The following is a 23,046-nucleotide window of genomic DNA, read 5'->3' as shown; positions in this document are numbered from 1 at the left end:
TAATGAAGCATCGCAGCCATCTATAGTGTTTTCCCTCACTTTGTGCTGTAATGGCCTGCACTCCCTGTAATAGCTGACGTGTATCTGTCTCTGTCTCTGGCTTCCTCCGTAATTGCCACGTCTCTTCAGAGATGGTCTTCTACATGTCGTGCCTGGACTTCTTGTAGAGATCTAGATCCCCAGCTTTAAACAACCTCAGCAGCGGGCAAATCCTCTGATCCATCCAAGGTTTCTGTTTGGGTAACATCAGGTATGTGCACATGGGCACACACTTATCCTCGCAGCACTTGATAACATCAATGACACCTGTTGTATATTCAATCAATTCTATGGATTAGTTCCAGAATATGGTCCACCACCGATCACTCCATGGCAGTTGACTCCATTGAATGCCAAGTAGAGAAACACTCATTTATCCCAACTCTCTGCCTTCTAATGGTTAACTAATCATCAAGCCACATTGATACATCACCCCCAACTCCACTCTGCAGCATTCTAAGTGATATTGTTTCCAAACAACTGCTGGAAATCAATGTATCCACCTGCTCCCATCCTCCCACACCATTCACTGTATCCTTAAAAAATTTCTGGCAAGTTCGTTAAACAAGTTCTGCACTTCCCAATGATGTCCATCTGCTGATGGACAATTTTGGTACAAATCTCCTGCTACTTCTTCCTTGATGATATCTTCAAGCATTTTCCTGAGGATGAATGTTGAGCTAACTAGCCTACATCTGTTTTCACACCGTAGCAGGGAGAGTGGGGTTAGGGGAAACCCAGCCACACCTATTTAGAGTAACATTCCCTGCTCTACACTGCCCTGGAGAGTGGCTCGCCCTGATCAGTGCAGGGTGTGTCGAAGCCCTCTCTCCTCACCATTTGACATTGGCTTTGCTTGTTGGAACTATTCTGTCATGACTGCACAATCAAAGGCCAGGTTAACAGGCATAGGAAACCTTGATTTTCAGGGGATATTGGGATCTGGTTTGGAAGAAGATAGAGGTGTGTATAACAGATATAGGCAACATGGAGCAAATGAGGTACTTGAGGACTATATTAAAAAATGCAAGAAAAACCTCGAGAAAGAAATCAGGAAGGCTAAAAGAAGACATGAGGTTGCTTTGGCAGACAATGTGAAGGGAATTCCTATGAGTTTCTACACGTGTATTAGGAACATAGGAACATAGGAAGTAGAAACAGGAGTAGGCCAAAAATGGCCCATCGAGCCTGCTCCACCATTCAATAAGATCATGGCTGATCTAATTTATGACCTAACTCCACCTACCTCCCTTCTCCCCATATCCCCTAATTCCTCTATCATGTAAAAATTTATCTAACCGAATTTTAAATATGTTTAATGAAGCAGCCTCAACCACTTCCCTGGATAGAGAATTCCAAACATTCACTACTCTCTGGGAAAAGCTATTTTTCCTCATCTCTGTCCTAAATCTACTCCCCTGAATCTGAGACTGTGTCCTCTCGTTTTAGTTTCCCCAGCCAGTTCAAAAAACCTTCCTACATCTACCCTATCCATACCCTTCATAATCCTATATGTTTCTATAAGATCTCCTCTCATTCTTCTGAACTTGAGCGAATACAATCCTAGACGATTTAATCTTTCATCATAAGTCAACCCCTTCTTCCCAGGGATCAACCTAGTAAACCTCCTCTGGACCGTCTCCAAAGCCAGTATATCCTTCCTCATATATGGAGACCAGAACTGGACACAGTACTCCAGGTGCGGTCTCACCAGTACCTTATACAGTTGCAACATTACCTCCCTACTCCTGAATTAAATTCCACTAGCAATGAAGGCCAACATTCCATTTGCCTTCTTAATAACCTACTGCACCTGCAACCTAACTTTTTGCGATTCATGCACAAGCACTCCCAAGTCCCTCTGCACAACAGCATGCTGTAGTTTTTCACCATTTAAATAATATTCAGCTCTTTTATTTTTCTTGCCAAAGTGGATAAGAGCAAAAGGATAGTAATAGACAAAATTGGTCCCCTTGAAGATCCGAATGGTCGGCTTTGTAGGGAGCCAAAAGAGATGGGGGAGATCTTAATTTTTTTTTCATCAGTATTCACTCAGGAAATGGGCACAGAGTTGTGGGAAATAAGGAAAACAAGCAGTGAGGTCATGGAACTGATACAGATTAAAGAGGACGAAGCAAATAAGGGAGAATAAATCCCCAGGGTCTGACAAGATATTCCCTCAGACCCTGAGGGAGGCTAGTGTAGAAATTGCAGGGCTCCTGGCAGAAATATTTAAAATGTCCTTAGCCACGGGTGTGGTGCTGGAGGACTGGAGGGTAGCTTACACTGTTTCATTGTTTAAAAAAGGCTCCAAAAGTGACCCTGGAAATTATAGGTTGGTGAGCCTGACGTCTGTTAGGTAAATTATTGGAAGGTGTTCTAAGAGTTGAAGTTCAAGTACTTTATTTATATAACTCATTTTTTTCAACTTGCATTGACCAAAGTGCTGTACAAACCAGGGCAATCTATTGAACTAGTACATCTATTTACAGAACAATGGATTAAGGCGTTATAAATAGACAATTGGAGTGAATAGTGCAGCACTGTCGGAGGTTAGGATCGACAAAGGTTAAATGCTAATGACAGAAGGTACGTTTTAACCTGGATTTAAAGCAGTTGAGGGAGGGAGTTAGTTTAATGGTTGGGGGATGCTGTTCCACAGTTTGGGGACTGCAACCGCAAAGGCCTGGTCTTCCCTTTGTGCATGCTTTGTGGGTGTAACAGGCAGGTGTCCTGTGGTAGCTGATCTGAGCTACTTGTGGGGAGAGTTGGACGTAAGCAGATCGGAGATAAGGAGGGAGGGGGTGGGGGGGCAAGGTTGTTGAGAGGCTTGTATGTAAATAGCAGCAGCTTAAAGCTGATTTTGAGCCGCACTGGCAACCACTGGAGAGAGGCCAGAATTGGGATGATACGGTCCCTCTTTTTTGGCACCTGTCAGGACCTTAGCTAGTGGCAGCATTCTGAACTGATTGGAGGTGGGTTAGGGAGGAATGGTTAATCCCAGTGTATAGAGAGTTAGTGTAGTCCAGACATGAGAAGATAAGGGCGTGAATAACTCTTTCGAGGTCCTTGAGTGGAGAGGCATGGTTTTATTGATGTGGAGCTGGAAAAAGCAGGCCTTCACTGCGGCATTTACCTGTCAATTTGAAGGCTGGGTCGAATAGCACCCCAAAGGATTTAACATGGGGTTTAATAAGAGTGAATAGATTACCTAGGGAGTCATGTAACGTTTTGGTGAAATTGGGTGAATAGGATGATCTCAGATTTTGTCTCATTAAGTTGGAGTAAGTTGTGGTCCATCCAGCATTTTCTGTCTTCCAGATAGTTGGTGAGGTTGGTGATTTTTGACTGGTCATCGGTTTTAGGGGGAGGTAGAGTTGGGGGCCATCGGCATAACAGTGGAAGGTGATGCCATGTTTCTGCATGATACGGACGAGGGGGAGCATGTACAATGAGAAAATAATGTGGCCAAGGATGGATCCTTGTGGAATCCCACAGAAGGTGGCAGAGGCAGATGTGTAGTTGCCCATGTTGACTGTGAAAGCCCTATCAGTGACGTAAGATGTGAACCAGCTCAGGGCCACACCGTTGATGCCAACTTCCTGCTGGAGATGGTCTATCAGAATAGCATGATCAACGGTGTCAAACGCTGTGCTGAGGTCTAAGAGCATTAGAACAGCGGCACCGCCCGAGTCCGTGGTGAGGAGTAGGTTGTAGTATACCCTCAATAAGGCCAGTTCTGTGTTCTGACCGAAGGTTGGGAGATAGTTGGTTAAGTATTACTTTTTCAAGGATTTTAGAGAGGAAAGGAAGTTTTGAAACAGGTCTGTAATTTTTGGGGATAATGGGTCAAGTTTAGATTTTTTCAGGAGGGGCTTAACCACTGCATGTTTGGAGCAGGTTGGGACACAGCCAGTGGGCAGGGCGCTGTTGATGATGGAGAGGATGCTCGGACCCACAATGTCAAAGACATCCTTCAGGAGGGTGGTAGGGATAGTGTCAAAGGGGCAGGTTTTAGGTTTCATGGAAAACACGATCTTTCTGAGGGTGGGTAGTGTGATGATACTGAAGCCGTCCAGGTTTTTTGGACAGAGATGCCGACCAGTTAGGTGGCAGGTGGTGGGAGGAGGGATGCTTTTCCTAATGTTCTCAACTTTGTCGATGAAGAATTTTTAAAAATTTTCACATTTGGTGGGGGATGTATCCAAGTTTGTAGTGGGTGGAGGGCCTACAACTGAGTTTATGGTGCTTAAGTGGTCTCTGGGGTTTATGGGAGTTATTGGCAATTAGGTTGGCATGGTATTTTGTTCTCTCAGCCTTCACCACATCCTGAAATGTGTTCAGGTTGCATTTCAGCATCTCGAGGGAGACACAGAGTTTGTCTCGCTTCCACCTTGGTATGGCCTTCCTGCATTTTCTCCTTTGGGCCCTGGACACATTGTTAAGCCAAGGCACCATATTGATCAGATATACCATTATTTGGCTAGCCAGGGACTGATTAGGGATAGTCAACATGGCTTTGTGTGTTTAACCAATCTTATTGACATTTTTGAGGAGGTTACCAGGAGAGTTGATTAGGGGAAGTCTGTGGATGTTGTCCACATGGACTTTAGTAAGGCTTTTGACATGGTCCAGCATGGTGGGTTAGTCATAAAGGTTTGGACGCTCCGTATTCATGGCAAAGTTGTGAACTGGATTCGACAATGGCTGGATGAGAGAAGCCAGAGAATAGTGGTGAATATAACCATATAACCATATACAGCACAGAACAGGCCAGTTTGGCCCTACTTGTCCATGCCGGAACAAATCCCCACCCTCCTAGTCCCACTGACCAGCACCTGGTCCATACCCCTCTAATCCTCTCCCCTCCATGTAATTATCCAGTCTTATATAACCATATACAGCACAGAACAGGCCAGTTTGCTTTTCTGATTTGTCTTCTGATTTGTTTTCTGATTCAGTTTGCAGTTCTAATTGCTTCACAGATTGGAGGCCTGTGACTAGTGGTGTGCCTCAGGGATCAGTGCTGGGAAATTGTTGTTTGTCATCTATATCAATGTTCTGGATGATAATGTGGGAAATTGGATCAGTAAGTTTGGAGGTGTTTTTGACAGTGAAGAAGGTTTTCAAAGCTTAGAGTGATCTGGACCAAATGGAAAAATGGCAGATGAAATTTAAAGCAGACAAGTGTGAGGTGTTGCATTTATCTACTTGTAGTGAGGTGAAACTCTTATTAGAGGGGAAATACAAAGATATTTACTTCTGCAATATCTTTTATTACAAACAGTAACTATTAAACATGGAGTTTATAAATCTAGACAGAGGTGGGGGCTGGATTTGAATATTACATTTGATGAGCAAAGATGGTCTGTCAACATTGTATGACCAATACTATTAATGTAAACTATAGACTAGTTCAATATAATTTTTTACATCAGCTATATTTGACACCACAAGAATTGAATAGAATGAAATCAGATTTATCAGATCAATGTTTTAGGTGTGATGAGCAGACAGGAACTTTCTTGCATTCAACTTGGTTGTATCCCAAGGTAAAGCCTTTTTGGGTGGATATGGAATTTTGCATAAGTTAAGTTGCAGGCATTGCATTTCCACATAATCCAGATTTATTTTTATTGGGAAATATAGATTTCCTAAGTTTCAACCTAAGTTGAAACTATCAATATACCAAATGAAATTTGTTAAAATAGCATTAGTGGTGGCAGGGAAGAGTACTGGAGTGACCTGGAAATCAGATTCACATTTGACTATGGGAAGATGCGCTGTATCCCCTTGGAGAAAATTACATACAATTTGAGAAATAAATATGGTTTATTTTTGCAAATTTGGAGCCAATATATTCAAATTTTAGATATAACTACGTAGTGGTTCTTCCAGCTTCTCGAGACCTGTGTTAATTTTCTTCCTTAAATTGATCATATAAATCTTCTTGAACTCCTGTGTGTTGGAAAGTGACCCTCCAAGTAATCTATGAAGCTATTTTTCTCTTTCCTTTTCTTTACTCTATATTTCTATATATCCTTTTTATATACAAATCTTTTGGGGGTGGGGGGGTTTAGGCAGGGAGGATATGGGATGGAAGGGGGATGATTGAAACTCTCTTAAATTTAAATTCCTGTTTTATATTAACTTTATTAATTACATGTATGGAAATTTTTAAATAAAATATTTTAAAAAAGTGAAGTGAGAAAATTTAGGGGGATTGTGAGGGGGAACTTCACACAGAGATGGTGGGAGTGTGGAATGAGCTGCCGGTTGAGGTGGTGAACGCAAGATTAATTTTAACATTTAAGGGCTATGGACTGGGTGCAGGTCAGTGGAATTAAGCAAAAAAAAATGGTTTGGCACAGACTTGAAGGGCTGAAGAGGCCTGTTTCTGTGCTGTAATGTTCAATGGTTCTATCTTCCCAGGTTCAACATAGGTGTCCAATGCTCGACCTTCCAAGCCTACCTGCCATTGACGGTTAGGATTCAAGCAGCCCCTGGCAGAGGGCTGCCCTGCAAAGAGCTGAAGGACACTTACGTTCTTGAAGCCTCTGTACAGCACCTGGATCTCCCTCCTAGAGAACTTGGTCTGTGCCTGCAGATGTCCCAGTCCCTCTGGCCGATGGCACACTGTGACCATTTCCAGCTCGTCTTCAACCTTGTCTGCAGGAAGTAAACGGAAACGGGGTGAGGGAGTCGAGGATGGAGATGGTCATGGGCCACTCTCCATGTCTGGGCAAGTCGGGGCGAGGGTCTCTCCAGTGTGAGGGGGGAGTGTCTTTGGGGTAAGGGGGGGTTGTGAGATATTTTCGGGGAAGGGGGGTCAGGGTGAGACATTCTCTGTGGGGGGGAAATCAGGGTGGGACATTCTCGGGGGGGTCAGCATGGGACATTCTCGGGGAGGGGGGTCAGGGTGGGACATTCTCCGGTGGGGGTGGTCAGGATAAGGGAGGGGAACCAGGGAGAGCCACTTGCCTGGGTGAGGGATGGGTTGAGGTGAGGATCTGTATGGGAGTGAGGGGTGGGGGGGGGGGGGGGAGATGAAAGGATGAGATACTTTCCGGTGGGGGGCGGTCAGGGTGAGATACTATCGGGATTAAACACTCTCTGAGGTTAAAAGGTCAGCAAGGGTAGGGAGAGCCAGCCTTGGATAACTAAGGTAATAAAGGAAGCCATCAAACTGAAAGCTCATCCGTTGAAGGTTGTGGGAAACTGGGAGATTGAGTAAACTTCAAAAAGCACTGAGCAAATAACAGAAAAAGGGAGGATGAATTATGAGCTAGCATAGAATATAAAACGAAAGCCAAAGTTTTCATGATTATATAAAGTGGAAAAGGGTGGCTAAAGTGAAGAGGAACTAATATTGGGTAATATGGAAACGGCCAAGGCTTTGAAAAACTATTTTGTGTCAGTCATCACAGAAGAAGATACCTCTAACATGCTAGAACTGTTATATATCATTTGAGCAAACTAGTGAGTCTCAAGTCATCCTGGGGGTGTAATAAATGGAAGTCAAAATAGAGGATTTTGTGATAATTTACCAAAATTCTCTCAACTCAAGGCAGGTCCTAGCAGTGAATGACAGTGAATGCCATGTCACTGTTTAAAAAAGGATTTAGGCAAAAGGCTTATAAGCCAGTTAGCTTCATGTCTGTAGTTGGGAAAATGCTTGAAGCTAACAGCGAGAGATCTGTATAGAAAATGTAACATCAGTCAGACGCAGCATGGATTCAGGAAGGGCATGACCTGTTTGACAAATTTACTCGAGTTCTCTGAAGATATAATGAGTGCAGTGGATCAGGGGAGCAGGCAGATGCTGTATACTTAGACTTGCAGAAGGCATTCATTAAGATGCCGCATAAAAGACTTTAGCATAGGATGGGATTCATGTAATTAGGGGTGATGTATCAGCATGTATTGAGTTAACCAACAGAAGGCAGAGAGATATTTCTCTGGCTGGCAATCAGGGGCTCACAAGTTTTCACAATATTGGTCAGCACAACATTGTAGGCCACAGGGCCTGTGCTAGGGTGTAATATTCTATGTTTGATGATATACATTAATGATTTGGAAGATGAGACTGACTGTAGCTTATCTAAATTTGTGGAGCATAAATTAAGTTAGAAAATAACATTTTGCAGAGGATATGGGGAGGCTGCAGAGAGATAAAGATAGGTTTAGTGAGTAAGCAAGGGGCTGGCAGTTGGATTACAATGTTAGTGAACTTCTGTAGGAAAAATACATTGTGAAAGATTGCAAAGGGAAACTTGAATTGCAAAAGGCTGGTTAGCACGAGCCACATCTAATTAAGAAGTCAAATGGGATGTTGTCCTTCATTGCTAGAGGGATTGAAGGTCCTGCTGCAACTGTACTGGGTACTAGTCACGGTACACCTGTAGTTCTGGCCTCCTTACTTGAGAAAGGCTTCTGTATATATGGCTTTGGCGGTGACGCGGAGGTAGTTTACCAGGTTGATTCTGGAGATGAGGAGAGGTCGAGTTGCCACACAGGAATTAAGAAAAGTGAGAGAAATGTAAAATTATGGAAGGGAAAGAGAAAGGCAGGAAAGTTTCCACTGTTTTGTGAGACTAGAACTAGAGAGCAGAGCCTCAAGATTTGGGAGTACATCTATGAAAGAGATGAGAAAGAAATGAGTGGTGAATCTGCAGAATTTTCTGCCGAAGGAATCTGCCTCATTAAATGTGCTTAAGACATAGATTGATTTGGAATTAAGGACTATGGGGAAAAGGCAGGTAGGAGGACCTGAGTCCATGGCCAGATCAGCCGTGACCTTATTGAATAATGAAGCAGATTGCAGAAACCTGCTCCTAGTTCTTATGTTGCTCCCTCCCTATCTCCTGTAAGAAATATATTTTTCAGGGAATGTACCATATATTTTCAGCCTCATTTTCACGTTTTTTTCATATTTCGGGTGTATAAAAAAACACGATGACTGAGCTGTTGAGCATTGGTGGTTGTCATCATGGAGGCTCCAGCAAAACAACAAAAGTATGAAATGAGATTTATTAAAAGTAATAGAAATGGCCAAGAAATCCAGCAACGGTGCTTCTGCAAGATATTGTGAGATATATGAGAAGTTGGCAAAAGATTGGAGAAAGAAAGATAAGGCTTTAAGAAAAATCCTAAAAAGGCAATGTTCGATGAGAATCTGGCTGCACGGACCTGGCTTCGTGGAAGTCGGGGTCTCAAAAAACAGGCAGTGATACCGTAATGCCGCTGGATGAGGCGATTGGACCTCAGTACGTCGAGCGGCAGCGAAGGGGAGTACCCCACACAAGAACAAGTAGGACCTGATTTAAACCTAATGAATCACGTAGTGAAGATGCCCACTTGACAAGCAAGCTGCAGAAAAAGCCCGAGGAAGGGCATGGTCTCTGCACGATGAGCACCCGCTCGGCTGGGGTCCAAGAGTAAGGCCCGCCAGAGAGCAGGGCCCTTGACCAGTGATGAAATTGTAAGTCATCTGGATAAATTGGAGGAACTGGTGACAGCCATGGTGAGCAGGTTTGCTACACCATCAGAGCAGGGGTAGAACCTTTATGATTATACATGGGACGCTGATAAAAGGACGGTAATGGATCCCCATACACTGCTCAGGCCAGTCGGGAGGAGAGCCATATACCGGTGATTGCCGCAAAGTTTGCAGTACCAAGGGGTATTGGCCAGCCACTAGAGGATGATATTGTGGGATCTATGGTATCGAATGTTTTTCAGAAGGTATGAGAAGAATTAATCAAGAAGAACCTCTGCCCTGTTAACTGCCCAAGGTAAACTCTGCAATATTGGGACAATTTGAACATTCTTACAAAGGCAAAAGACATGAAATTGCAAAGACTACAGGGGTCACTGGTTAAAGGTATCACTGCATTTGCACAAATGCTGTCACACAATTTATCGGAGACCCATCAAGACTCTCTGGGGCCCGACCTACATGTAAGATATGCTCATTTTTGCAGACCATCTAACTCTGTAATGAAATTTCTATTAGGTGACGATCTCAGCAAACAGGTGAAAGATTTGAATGAGCAGCAGATGGCAGCAGGTGGCATGGTCAGATGTTTGAGAGCACAGGCAAGAGAACCTGTTATGCTTTACCCCTATCAAAAGTATGTGGAGGAATTTAAGCGGGTTATCCGAGGTGGTTTTCTGCTCCAAGGGGCTACAGCCAGCAGGTCTTATTTAGGGAAATGTCTTACGTGGAGTCATGGCAGCAGAATTTTCCTGCTCAAAGTGCTTCGCAGAGATGGACCCAGAATGCACCAGCCTGACGACAAGGCAGGTCGAGGAAGTGAACGCTACGCAATTACAGTTGAGTACTCTTGATAATTATAAGACTTCAATGGTTGGCGGTCGATTAACGCTATTCTATGATAGATGGTGTCATATTACCACTGATGCTTCTATTCGGCACACTGTGAAGGGGAATAAAATTGAATTTGGCCCACAGAAATCCCTTCCGATAAGGAGGAAGGGTCTATATATGTACACACGCAGACCACAACTGAAGGAGGCTGTATATGCCGAGATCATTACATTAAAAAAGAAAAATGTTATTGAACAATGTAGCTGTGAAAAACATGAGTTTGTATCGAACATCTTCACGTGACCCAAAAGAAGTGGCGGCACTAGAGTGATACTGGATCTATCGGATTTTAATGAATACGTCTTGTACAGGCATTTTAAAATGGATAACATATATTCTGGGATGCTGCTATTACGTAAGGGCTATTTACATGGCCTCGATAGATTTGGAAGATACATACTTCCTGCCCATAGTACAGCAAGTTCTGGAAATTTTCCTGGAAGGGATAGCTATGGCAGTATAATTTACTGAATGGGCTGAGCTCAGAGCCAAGGGCATTTACCAAGTTATCGAAGCTGGTGTTTGCAAGGCTCAGGAAATAGGGGCACATGGTAATGGGTTAACTAGATGATACCCTTATTATTGGCAGGTTGCTTGAGAAAACAAAAAGGGCAGTAGCAGCCATCTCGAGATTATTAAGCCATGTGGGATTTCTTATACACCCTGAGAAATCAGGGTTGGTGCTTACTAAGAGGTTAAAATTCCTTAGCTTCATTATTGATACAGAGCCATGAAAGTTACCCTGCCTAAGGATACAGCGGCAGAGATCAAGACTGCCTGCAGAGGGCTCATGACAGAGTCTCGTCCCTCCATAAGAAGGGGATGGCCTTCCTGGCGGTACAATATGGCCTGCTAAATTATAGGCTCCTGGAATGGGACAAAATATCAGCTCTTAAGGCAGCTATGGGACATTTTAACATGAGATTAGCCAGAAAAGCCAGATCCAATATTGCATGGTGTATCAACCATATCTCACGGGATGACGCGAGGATCGAGCTCAGAAAGGTGGACCTGGTCAGGTGCTAGTAGCGAAGGCTGGTGAGCCACAAATCTTAAGGTCTCTGCAGGAGGCAGAGGGATGGACAGAGAGCTCAGGGAGGCCTCAAAATCAGGCATCAATTATTTGGAAATGCTGGCAGGCTTATTAGCACTAAAGTCTTTCTGTGCGAGGGAAGCTGGCATTCATGTACTGCTGAGGTTGGAGAACACTTCAGCAGTAGCTTACCTCAATAATATACAAGGTCTCAAATCTTCCTCATGTAACAAGCTAGCCATTGAGATTTGGCACTGGTGCATTCAAAGAAATATTTGGGTTACAGCCATCTACCTGCTGGGTTGGATAAACACCCAGGGAGACCTAATGTTCTGGAAATTCAATGATAGCACCGAGTGGACTCTGGGAAAGAAATACTTTAAACTGTTAACAGACACTTTTGGCGTGCTGGAGATAGATTTGTTCATGTCCCAGCTGAAAGCTCAGGTTCCAAGGTTCATGTCCTGGCTGCCCAAGTGGAGGCCATTGATGCTTTTACCCTAGATTGGGCTAAATACAACTTCCATTCGTTCTCCCCGTTCGCCTTGGAGGCGAAATGCCTGATTAAGATACAGGAGACCTCAGGACTGCTAGCAGTATCAAATTGGCCTTCCCAATGTTGCTTCCCCATACTCCCAAGGCTTATGGTGGGAAGTCCATTAGTATTCACTAAAAACAAAGATCTGTTAATCCAACTGGTGACAAAGGTCCATTGTTTCACTTAAGTCTGTTAGGTTACAGGATCGGAGAGCAAGGATCGACCTAAATGCTCTGCAGCCTAGAACTCTGGTCATCTTGCGGGCATCTTGGAGAAAGTCTACACAAAAACAGTATGCCTCCTATGTGGGGAAACGAACTGAATGAACAGTCAGCCTCTATCGGAGGTGTATTTGAGTTTTCTAACCAATATGTTCTATGTACAGAGAAGCAAATAGAGCAAAGAGGGCACTGGCTGCTTTCTTGATGTTCCAGGACTCTGAGCGTGAGATGATGAACCACCCCCTGATCAAAAGATTCATGAAATTTGGGCCGTAAAGATTATTTTGGACTATTTAAGGCTTCCAGTTTGGATTTACGTAGCCTGTCCCATAAGCTGATAATGCTGGTGGCCTTGACATCAGCCGAGAGGGTACAAATCTTGTCTTGTATTCATATGGACTATATCCGTTGGGAGGAGGACTATGTAAGCATTCAAGTTACAGACATTCTGAAACATTAACAAGCAAGGGAGAGTTGGGACAGAATTTTTATTGTATGCATATGGAGAGGATGAATGGTTATGTGTTGGATTGATTAAAAGGATACGTTGTATGCACAAAACATATTAGGCTAAATGAGAAATACCTTTTTATATGCTATAAGAAACTCCATCAACGGGCTACCTCCCAGATGTTGGTCAGATGGCTGCGGGAAGTCATGAGAGTGGCTGGAGTGGGTATTACTCAGTTTGGGTCCCACTCAACAAGAGTGGCGGCAACCTTGACTGCCAATAGGGCTGAGGTTCCTATATGGGATATCCTTCGCCAGGCAGGATGGAGTAACGAGAGAACCTTTAATAGGTTCAAAAATGAGCCTTTAAATTCAGAGGGGCAGAGTTTCACGGTCTCCATCCGATACGTGGCAGATTGACAAAGACTGCAGACGGGGGACCCACTGAACTGATTATGGTCTGTCGGACCACCCGAAAGGGATAAGCCACTGGGCTACAAACTCACATGCTGGCGAACCAATGTACATTGTGAAGAATAATGGAACATTAAACGAGCACTTACCTGTGTGAAGTTTGATGATTATTTTTTGAGCAATGGGAGTTGGTGAGTGAATGTGCCCACTTCTCCCTCCCTTTCTTCATTACTAATAAAGATGTTTGTTATGTAATAAATAATGTTCAGCCACAGGTTTGTGTTTGGTTGGTTCATCCAGTTTAACTCATTTAGGTTCAGTGGCTTCTCCCCTCCAGACTGTAAAGGAATGGCTGCGCATGTGTGGGTGGGATCTCACGTTGACTCCATTGCTCAAATAATAACTTCAAACTTCACACAGGTAAATGCTTGTTTTATGCTCCATTGTTTTTCCAAGCTAATTTAAAGCTTGTGTGTGTGGAAAAACAGCAGTAATGGATATTGGAGAATTTTTGGAACAAAATGATGAGAACAAATGTTGGAACTGATGAAGATTGCTAGAGAATTAAAGCTTGCTGAAGTCAAGGGTTTTATGTGGAAAATAGAAATGCAGAGAATGACAGTGAAATATAATATAAAAGATGGAAAATTTGAAGAGAGTTAGAAAATTTTCCTGGGGATAAATCTTTTGAAATGCAATTGCAATTGAAAAAATTGGAGTTGGAGGAAGAGAGAGAAAATGTAAACATGAGGCAGAGGAAGCTGAAAAGAAGAGAAAATATAAGTTGGAAGAAGATAAAAGAAAGAGGTGGTTTAAAAAGAGAAGTTAAGACTTGAGATGGAGGGAGGTAAGAGAACTGAAGCTCGAACTCCTGCAGAGAATTTTATGGCAAGTAGAGAGGCTAATCCTTTCGATGAAAGGGATATTAATACATATTTTCAGCTTTTTAAAACGGTTGCTCAGAGCTCAAGCTGCCTGAAAGAAAAGTGGCCTCTTATGTGATAAAGGGAAAAGGCATACTCTAGTTTGAATGCAGAGCATGTTCCAATTATGAGATTGTTAAAAAAGCACTGTTAAAAGCTTAAGACTTGGTTCCAGAAGCCTATGGACAAAAATTTAGGGATTTTGAAGAAAGTAGGGAACCAATCTTATATGGATTTTGCAATTGAAAAATCTGTACATTTTGATTTCAACAGAGTAAGAGAATTGATATTAATTGAGGAAATTAAAAGGTGTGTTCCCAATGAGATTATATTTGGATGAGAAAGACGTGGGGACATGGCAAGAATCAGATAGATTAGCAGTTGAATATCACAAAATATTGTGATATTAACTCAAAAGCAAATTTCAGCAGGTTAATGTGGAACACACCAGTAAACTTGAAATTAAGTCTGGGAAGAATATTAAGAGAAAAGATCAGGGTAAATTAAGAAAGGACAGAATTTCAGGTTTTGTCTGTCATTATTGTCAGAAACCTGGTCATGTTCTTGCAAAGTGGTTTAGTCTTAAAAAAGAGAGAAAAAAAGCTATTACCAAAAGCTTGTATTCAGACAGTTGAACTTAGTGAGAACAGAGGTTTCATACCTGGTAAGAATGTTGTAAATGTATTAAAACCTTTTGTGTCAGAGGGCTTGATTTCAGTAAAGCAATGCACTTCCCAAGTTCCAGTTAAAATTCTCAGAGATACTGGAGCTGCCCAGTCAGTCACTGTCATTGGAGAATGTTTTAACCCTTGATCAAAAGACGGACACAGGAGAGATGACTTTGATTAGAGGAGTTGGATGTTATGCAGAATCAATTGCTCTGCACAAAATAGTGTTGAATTCAGAATTAAAGGACTGGTTGTAATGGGAGTTAGTGCAAGGAGTCTCATTCTTACTAGGGAATGACTTGGCAGGGAATAAAGTTGGGTTAGTGTTGAGATTAACAAATAAGCCAAGCAAGGATGAGGTTGACAAAGATTGTGAGATATATCCTGCATGTGCTGTGACAAGGTCTCTGTCAAAGAAAATGATGAGAGCAGAGGAAGATCCAGTTGATAGAGACTTGCCCAGTGCTTCTGAAATAGTCCTGAAAGAGCAGGTTAAATTTGAGAGTCAGGATTTTCTTTGTCAAAGAAAGAGTTAATTGAGCAGCAAAAGGTAGATTCTGATCTCACTGACTTGAGGGAGAAAGCTGTTGATGAGGAGGCAATTAAGGAAATTAATGGAAGGGTGAATTGTTAATGAGGAAATGGAGGCCTTGTGATGTCCCTACAAATTTCCACAGGACCCAGTTATTCCTGTTGGGAAAAATCATGGACATAAGACTTACGATGAAGCTGTCCAGGAGGTGCATAGCAGTTACCCAGAAGTCTGACTCTCATCTAGGCATTGGGCACTGGAATGAAGAAATGCAGAGCTGTGTTCCCTTGGAGAAAATTACCTATAATTTAAGGTGAAAATACAACACCTTCCTTAAAATTTGGCAACTGTACCTATGTTATATAGGGGCAAAGATATAAATCTGTTCCTTGTGCTTTGTCATTCTGTCCATTCCCATCTACCCTCTCCTTGGATGGGGGGGGGGCGGGGTGGGGAGAGGGATCCATCCATCTTAATTAGGTTGAGTCACAAAAATGTAAATCCTACGATTTCTGTTCTTTCGTTGAGTTTGTTTTTACTTTTTCATAAGAAATTTTTTGTGTGTATTGTTTTGTTCTACTTTTTGGTCCTTATGCCCCTAATTTGCCTTGCGGGTAAAGAAACACTGTAAAATGCTACAGGAACAAGGCATAAGGACTAACTTATTGTTGCAGTCTTTCTTTTTAAAATAACTGTCAATTTAATTTTGTCTCTGGATATATTAGTTGGGATAAGGGAGGAGGATCGGGCAACGTGTCTGTCAACTTGCAGTCTTCACCATGAACTGCTGCAGAATATTTTCAGTCTCTCTCTTTCTCCCAAAAATCTAGATGTTTTATCTCTGTTTACAAAACCACTTGGTCCTCCTGGGACAACAAACTTCAACCAGAAATTTACAACTCTGGCACCATTCAGGCAGCAAAAGATTGATCAGTTCTTGAGCCTGGACACTGTTCAAACATGCTGGTCCATTAGCACCTACTTGTGAAACTCTCACAAGCACTTCTGCAAAGCCAACTGCAGACATAAAATCTACTCTTGCATGGCAAATGAGATGTTTGTTTGTGAAATGTGACCTAATAACTAAACCTCAAAATCTTATCCTTTTAAAATATATTTTATGATAATTTTCAGTTTCGTGGACCAATCAAATTGGAATTCATTTGCAGGAACAAAAAAAAGTAATACAGGCACAAGTAGAGTGGCCATGGTATGAGTGGCTCAGTATAGGAGTGGAGAGTTAGAGACTTTGGCTCGAGAGCTATGGCGAGCAGAGGTTGAGGACGTGCTACAGGTAAGATCTTTTCATAATAACCCAGAGTAGGGAGTGGAGATGGCAGGCAAGGCAGTGGAATTAAGTCCTGAAGAGTTAGGAAGGAAGCTGAAAACCAAGACCTCAGGTGGTAATCTCTGGATTACTGCCTGTGCCACATACCAGTGAGGGCAGGAATAGGAAGTTGTGGTAGATGAGTGTGTAGCTGAAGAGTTGGTGGAGGGGGCAGGGGTTCAGATTCGTGGATCATTGAGATCTCTTCTGGGGAAGGTCTGACCTGAACAGGAGGGGGACTAATATCTTGGTGGGCAAGTTTGCTTGAACTATTGGAGAGTGTTTATACTAATTTGGCAGGGGATGTGAACCAGAATGAATAGGATAGAAGATACACAAATAGATATACTGCACAGTAAGATTGTGAGGAAGGATAGGCAGTCAATTGGGAAAAATTGAAAGCGTAATAAGGATTTAACTTGGGGTACTTTGAAAACAGAATTGAAATGGGTGATGAATACAGCACTGAACGTCTTGTATTTAAATGCTTATACTTCAAGAAACAAACTAGTAGCACCTCTGGAAGTCAGCAGGTTTGACATTGTGGCCATGATGGCATTGTGGTCAAAATAAGACAACAGCTGGAAAAAAGTATCCGTTGGAGGCAGTGAACATATGATAGTATTGCCCTGAAGTTTGAGAGGCAGAAATGAAAATTAGATATGTCAGGAGACCAGTGAAAGAAAGGGGACCTCAGAGGTATGAGAGAAGAACTGGCCAAAAATGATTGGAAAGGCATACTAGCAGGGGGAGGAGGGCAGAGCAGCACCGGCTGGAGTTTCTGTGAGAAATAAGGCAAGTGCAGGACAGGTATATTCCAAAACAGAAGAAATATTTGAATGGAAAAATGAGACAACTATGGATGAAATAAATTAAAGTTAAAGAAAAAGAGGGCAACAAGGAAGCAAAAATTATTTGAAAGACAGAGGAGTGGGAAGCTTTCAAAAGCTTACAGAAGATGACTAAGAAGATTGCTATGAAGAAATTGATGAATTTGAAATATAACTAGCAATAATAAGGACAATAAAAGCTTTTACAAGTACATCGAGAGTTTAAAAAAAAGGCAAGAGTAGATATAGGACAGATAGAAAATAACTGAAGAAATTGTAATGGGAGACAGAGGAACTGAATGAGTATTTTGCATCAGTTTTCAGAAGACATGAGCAGTGTGCCAGACTTTCAAGGCTCTCGTGGAAGAGTCCTAGTCAACAGAGAGAAAATGCTTGGGAGGTTGAATGGTCCAATGGTAGATAAGTCTCCCAGACTAGATGGAATTCACCCTCGGGTTCTGAAAGAAGTAACTCTAGAGATTGAAAGGGCATTAGTAATGATCTTCCAAGAATCTATAGATTCTGGAGGACTGGAAAATTGCCAAGTTCACACGCTTTTTGCAAAGGAAGGGAGGCAGCAGAAAGGAAAATATAGACCTGTTAGCTTAACATCAGTGGTTGGAAAGTTGTTGGAGTCAATTGTCAAGGATGAGGTTACAGAGTACCTGGAGGTGCATAAGCCACTCAGCATGGTTTCCTTGAGGGAAAATTCTGCTGGACAAACCTTCTGCAATTTTTTGAAGAAACCACAAGCAGGCTAGACAAAGGTGATGCAATGGATGTTGTATATTTGGATTTTCAAAAGGCCCCTGACAAGGTGCCTCACATGAAGCTGCTTCATGGCATCACAGGAAAGATTCCAGTGTACGTTGATTGGCTGATTGACAGGAAACAGTGCAATCTCAGGATTGCTACCCGTGTCACATGCTAGTGAGGTTACAAGTTGGAAGAATATGCAAATTAACACATGGCTAAAGAGGTGCTGCAGGAGGGAGAGCTTCAGGTTTATGGATCGCGTCCGACAGGTTGGCTTGCACCTGAACTAGAGGGGGACTAATATTCTTGAATATCGTTGCTTTGGGGAGGTTTAAACTAGATTTTCAGGGGAATGGGAATCAGACTGTCCAAGCAGATAATGGAGCGGAGGGGGAAAAAAAGATGATGTGAAAACTACATGTAAAGTCAGAAATCAAAGGGTTGTACATGGTGGAAATGTTCTCAGCTGCAGCTATTTCAATGCTAGAAATATTGTAGGAATGGCTTAGAGCGTGGAATTAGGACACTATGGCCATTAGTGAAACTTAGTTGCAAGAGGGGCAGGACTGGCAGTTCAATGTTCTGGGCTTTCATTAATTTAGACGTGATAGGTGGGGTGGGGGGATGAAAGGGTGAGGAGTGGCATTGCTTGTCAGGGAAAATATCACAGCTGTGCTCGGGCAGGACAGACCAGAGGGCTTAACTACTGAGGCTCTATGGGTGGAGGGGAGGAATGGGAAAGGTATGACCACACTCATAGAAGGACAGGATATTACAGAACAGAAAACAGGCCCTTTGGCCCTTCAAGTCTGTGCCAAACTATTATTCTGCACTGAGCTGAACCCAGTCCACAGCCCCCCACGACCCTCCCATCCTTTACAAATTTTTCTTAACTGTTAAAACTGAGCCCGCATTCACCACTTCAGATGGCAGCTGTTTCACTCTCTGTATTTAAATTTAAATTTTAAATTTAGACATACAGCATAGTAACCGGCCATTTTGGCCCACTAACCTTTGCCGCCAAATTAGACACAATTGACTGATACCTTTCCAATGGAGGAAGGAAACCAGAGGCCCCGGGGAAAACCCATGCAGACAAGGAAAGAACATACACACTCTTGACAGACAGTGCGGGATTCGAACCTGATCATTCGCGCTGTAAAGGCATTGCACTAACTGCTATCAAATCTCCACTGATTCTTCTATGCTCAGAGTCCTAACCTGTTTAACCTTTCCCTGTAACTCAGTCCCTGAATCTAGGCAATATCCTAGTAAATCTTCTCTGCACTCTTTCTATCTTATTTTTATCCTTTCTGTAGTTAGGTGACTAAACTAAATACTCCAAATTTTGCCATACAACTTTACCATAATATTCCAACTCAATACTTTGATTTATGAATTTTTGAATTTAATTTTTTTAAATAATTTAGACATACAGTACAGTAACAGGTCCTTTGAGCCCATGAACCTGTGCCGCCCAAATACACCCAATTGACCTACATCATTTTGAATGGTGGGAGGAAATCGGAGCCTTCGGGGAAAACCCACGCAGACATGGGGAGAACATGCAAACTCCTTACAGTGCAGGATTTGAACCTGAACCTGATCACTGGCACAGTAACAGTTTTGCAGTAACCACCCATAAATGTCAATAATGCAAATGCTCTCTTTACAACCTTATTCACCTGTGATACCACTTTCAAGGAATTATGTATCTATATTCCCAGATTCCTCTGTTCTACTGCACTACCATTTACCTCAGCTTCTCCTTCCAAAATGCAATACTTCACTCTTGTCTCCATTAAATTCCAACTGCCATTTTTCCAACTGGTCCAGATCGCTTTGCAAACTTTGAAAGGCTTCCTCACTGTCCACAATGCCTCCAATCTTAGTGTCATCTGCAACTTGCTGATCCAATTTACCATGTTATCATCTCGATCATTGATATAGATGACTAACAACAATGGTCCCAGCACCAATCCCTGAGGTGCACCACTAGTCACAGGCTTCTAGTCCGAGAAGGAATCATTAACTACCACTCTCTGACTTCTCCCATATAGCCCAGGTCAAATCCAGTTTACTACCTCACTGTGAATACTGAGCGTCTGACTTTCCTGACTAATCTCCCATGCAGGACCTTGCCAAAGGCTTTACTAAACCCCATGTGGACAACATCCCAACATTTCCTTCATTAAGGTTCCTGGTAACCTTGAAAAACTATGACATGACCTACTACACACAAAGCCATGTTGACTATCCCTAATCAGTCCCTAACTATCTAAATAATTGTACAGTATATACGATCTCTTAGAATAATCTTCCAACAATTTACCTATGATTGGCGTCAGGCTCACTGGCCTACAATTTCCAGGGTTACTTTTGGACCCTTTTTTATACAACGTAACAACATCAATGACCCTCCAATCCTCCAACATTTTAAATATTTCTGCCAGGCCCCCTGCAATTTCTACACTACCCTCCCTCATGTTGAGCTTGGAGATTTATCCACCCTTATTTGCTTTAAGGCAGCCAGCACCCCTTCCTCTTTAATAAGTAGAAGTTATTAAAAACAAGCTTGTTTTTTCTCACTTTAGTCTCGGTGCCAGTTTCCTGAATCAATACTGATGAGATCTCTCCAATCTCCTGGCTTCAGACATAGCTCACCACTTTGATCTTCAAGGGGAGCAATTTTGTCCATTACTATCCTTTTGCTATTAATATACCTGTAGAAACCCTTAGGATGTTTTCATATTGTCTGCCAAAGCAACCTCTTTTAGCCTTCCTGATTTCCTTCTCAAGTAATTATTTGCATTTTTATTCTCCTCATTTCTTCATGTTGCCTATACCTGCTATACCTGACCAGATCCACAACTTACCTCAAAAATCAAGGTTCCCTCTGCCTGTTAATTTTGCCTTTAAGGAACATACAAACTCTGCAGTCTCAAAATTTCACCTTTCAAGTTCCTCCACTTACTTTGCACATCCTTGCCGGAAAACAACGTATCCCAATCTACACTTTTTAGATCCTTTCTTATTTCCTCAAAATAAGCTTTTCTCCAATTTAGAATCCCAACCCGAAGCCCAGGCCTAACCTTCTCCATGATTAACTTGAAATTAATGGCTTTATGATCACTGGACTGAAAATGGTCCTCTACACATACTTCTGTCATGTATTTGAGAGGAGATCCAGTATTGCATTCTCTCTGGTTGGTATCTCTATCTCAATATATTGATTTAGAAAACTTTCCCAAACTCATTTGACAAATGGTACATAAGTGGATCACAGGCTTTTGGCACATTGGCTTTCATCAGCATATTGAGTATTGAAGTTCAGAAGTCACGTTGCAGTTGGATAAGTTGTTGGTGGGGCTCCATTTGGAGTATTGTGTTCAGTTTGGTCCCTGTGTGGTCAAGCTGAAGAGGGGCAGAGAAGATTTATAGGTATATTTCCAGGATTTGGCAGCCTGAGTTACAGCAAGAGGTTGAGCAGGTTAGGGCTTTATTCCTTGGAGTACAGGATGATCTCATGGAGGTGGACAAAATCATGAGCATAGATTGGGTAAATGCAAAGATTCCTTTGCTCAGGATAGGGGAGTCAGAAACCAGAGGACATAGGTTTAAGGTGATTGAAGTGAGATTTAACAGAAACAAATATTGAAATGGAATTTGTACAAGCTGAGGGGAAGAAAGTTTATGGGAAACATTAGCGAAAGTTTCCTTTACCCAGAGAGTAGTGAGCGCCTGGAATGCATTGCCTTGGTTGGTGGTGGAGGCTAGTATAGGTGCTTTTAAAGAACTCTTAGATGGGCACATGGATGCAAGAAAAATAGAGGGTTAAGGCTGTGAGGTATGGAAGTAGGTCATGGGGCGAAGGGCTGTACTGTGCTGTAATGCTCTATATTCAATGAGCGGTAACATCTTTAGACAGACAGTGGTTGGTGCACAAAACAGGCTGCCAGATGAAATGTTGACGCAGGTTTTATTGCAATGTTTAAGAAACATTTGGATGGACACATGGGCTTACATGAATATGGGCCAAATGCAGGCAAATGGGACGAGTGTGGGTGCCACATTTTGGTTGCCACACTGTCTCTGACTAGAACTTTCTGCCATCTCAGTCTCCAGGTGAAACTGACCTGCCTCACTGTACACACCAGCCCAGTGATAATCTCCCACAGTCCACAACTCTCTCCCACACAGTCCACCACACCATCAGCTGACAGATCCACAGATCAGAAAGGGTTGGAACATAGGCAACTGGGTTCCGTTTGCCAACTTGGTTGGCTGGAGGAGTTTGGCTGAATGGCCTGTGACTGTTCTGTATAACCCAGTGACCCCAATAATCCAGGTCTGGTGAGTAAAGGAGTAAGTAGGTGATTAAAGTGCTGAAAAGTTCTTGTCCAGCCAACAGGAGATGTGTGAGAGAAAATGAGAACAGACTTGTTGAAATAGGTGAGAGGTGTAAGTGGAATCAGGGGAATGTATCAGAGTTAGAGTTGAGAGTTAAGGCTTTGGCTCAAGAGGCTTCAGCGAGGAAAGGACAATCCTATCGAGGAACAAAAAGGGTTCAGCAAGAAGGCACATGTAAGGGCAGGTTATTCTTAATTCATTCTATTTTGTAGACAGTAGCAAAGGCAGTCAGGGCCTAATGTGCTCCTCTTGCAGAATGTGGTTAGTCAGGAAAGCCAACAGCATACCTGATAACGTCATCTGTGAAAAGTGTAACCAGCTGCAACTCTTTACAAACCGTGTTAGGGAATTGGAGCTGGAGTTGGATGAACACCAGGTGTTAAACAGTTAGAAGGATGCAACCACATCTTGGAGGCAGGAAGAAGGGAGCTGGGTGGTAGTCAGGAAAAGGAAAAGACAGTCAGGCAGGGCACTCCAGAGATAGGAAAAATGGAGGCGCTGCCAGAGCTGCGGTC

General features: G+C 42.6%; 1 protein-coding gene across 4 annotated transcripts in view; it reads right to left on the bottom strand.

Annotated features, from left to right (window-relative positions):
- The window catches only part of LOC138743690 (A-type potassium channel modulatory protein KCNIP1-like), a 160,922-nt gene that overhangs the window by 75,855 nt on the left and 62,021 nt on the right, over nucleotides 1-23,046 (bottom strand). For 3 of the 4 annotated variants that reach the window (XM_069899288.1, XM_069899289.1, XM_069899286.1), the window contains exon 2: nucleotides 6,584-6,708. In XM_069899288.1, coding sequence (XP_069755389.1) covers nucleotides 6,584-6,708 — 125 coding nt within the window. Of the gene's footprint in view, nucleotides 1-6,583; nucleotides 6,709-15,398; nucleotides 15,510-23,046 lie in introns of all 4 variants that reach the window. The other variant, XM_069899287.1, reaches the window with a different exon arrangement.

This window comes from Narcine bancroftii, chromosome 9 (genome assembly GCF_036971445.1).
Source record: "Narcine bancroftii isolate sNarBan1 chromosome 9, sNarBan1.hap1, whole genome shotgun sequence".
Classification (NCBI taxonomy): domain Eukaryota; kingdom Metazoa; phylum Chordata; class Chondrichthyes; order Torpediniformes; family Narcinidae; genus Narcine; species Narcine bancroftii.
This window is presented reverse-complemented; position numbering and strand designations above follow the sequence as displayed.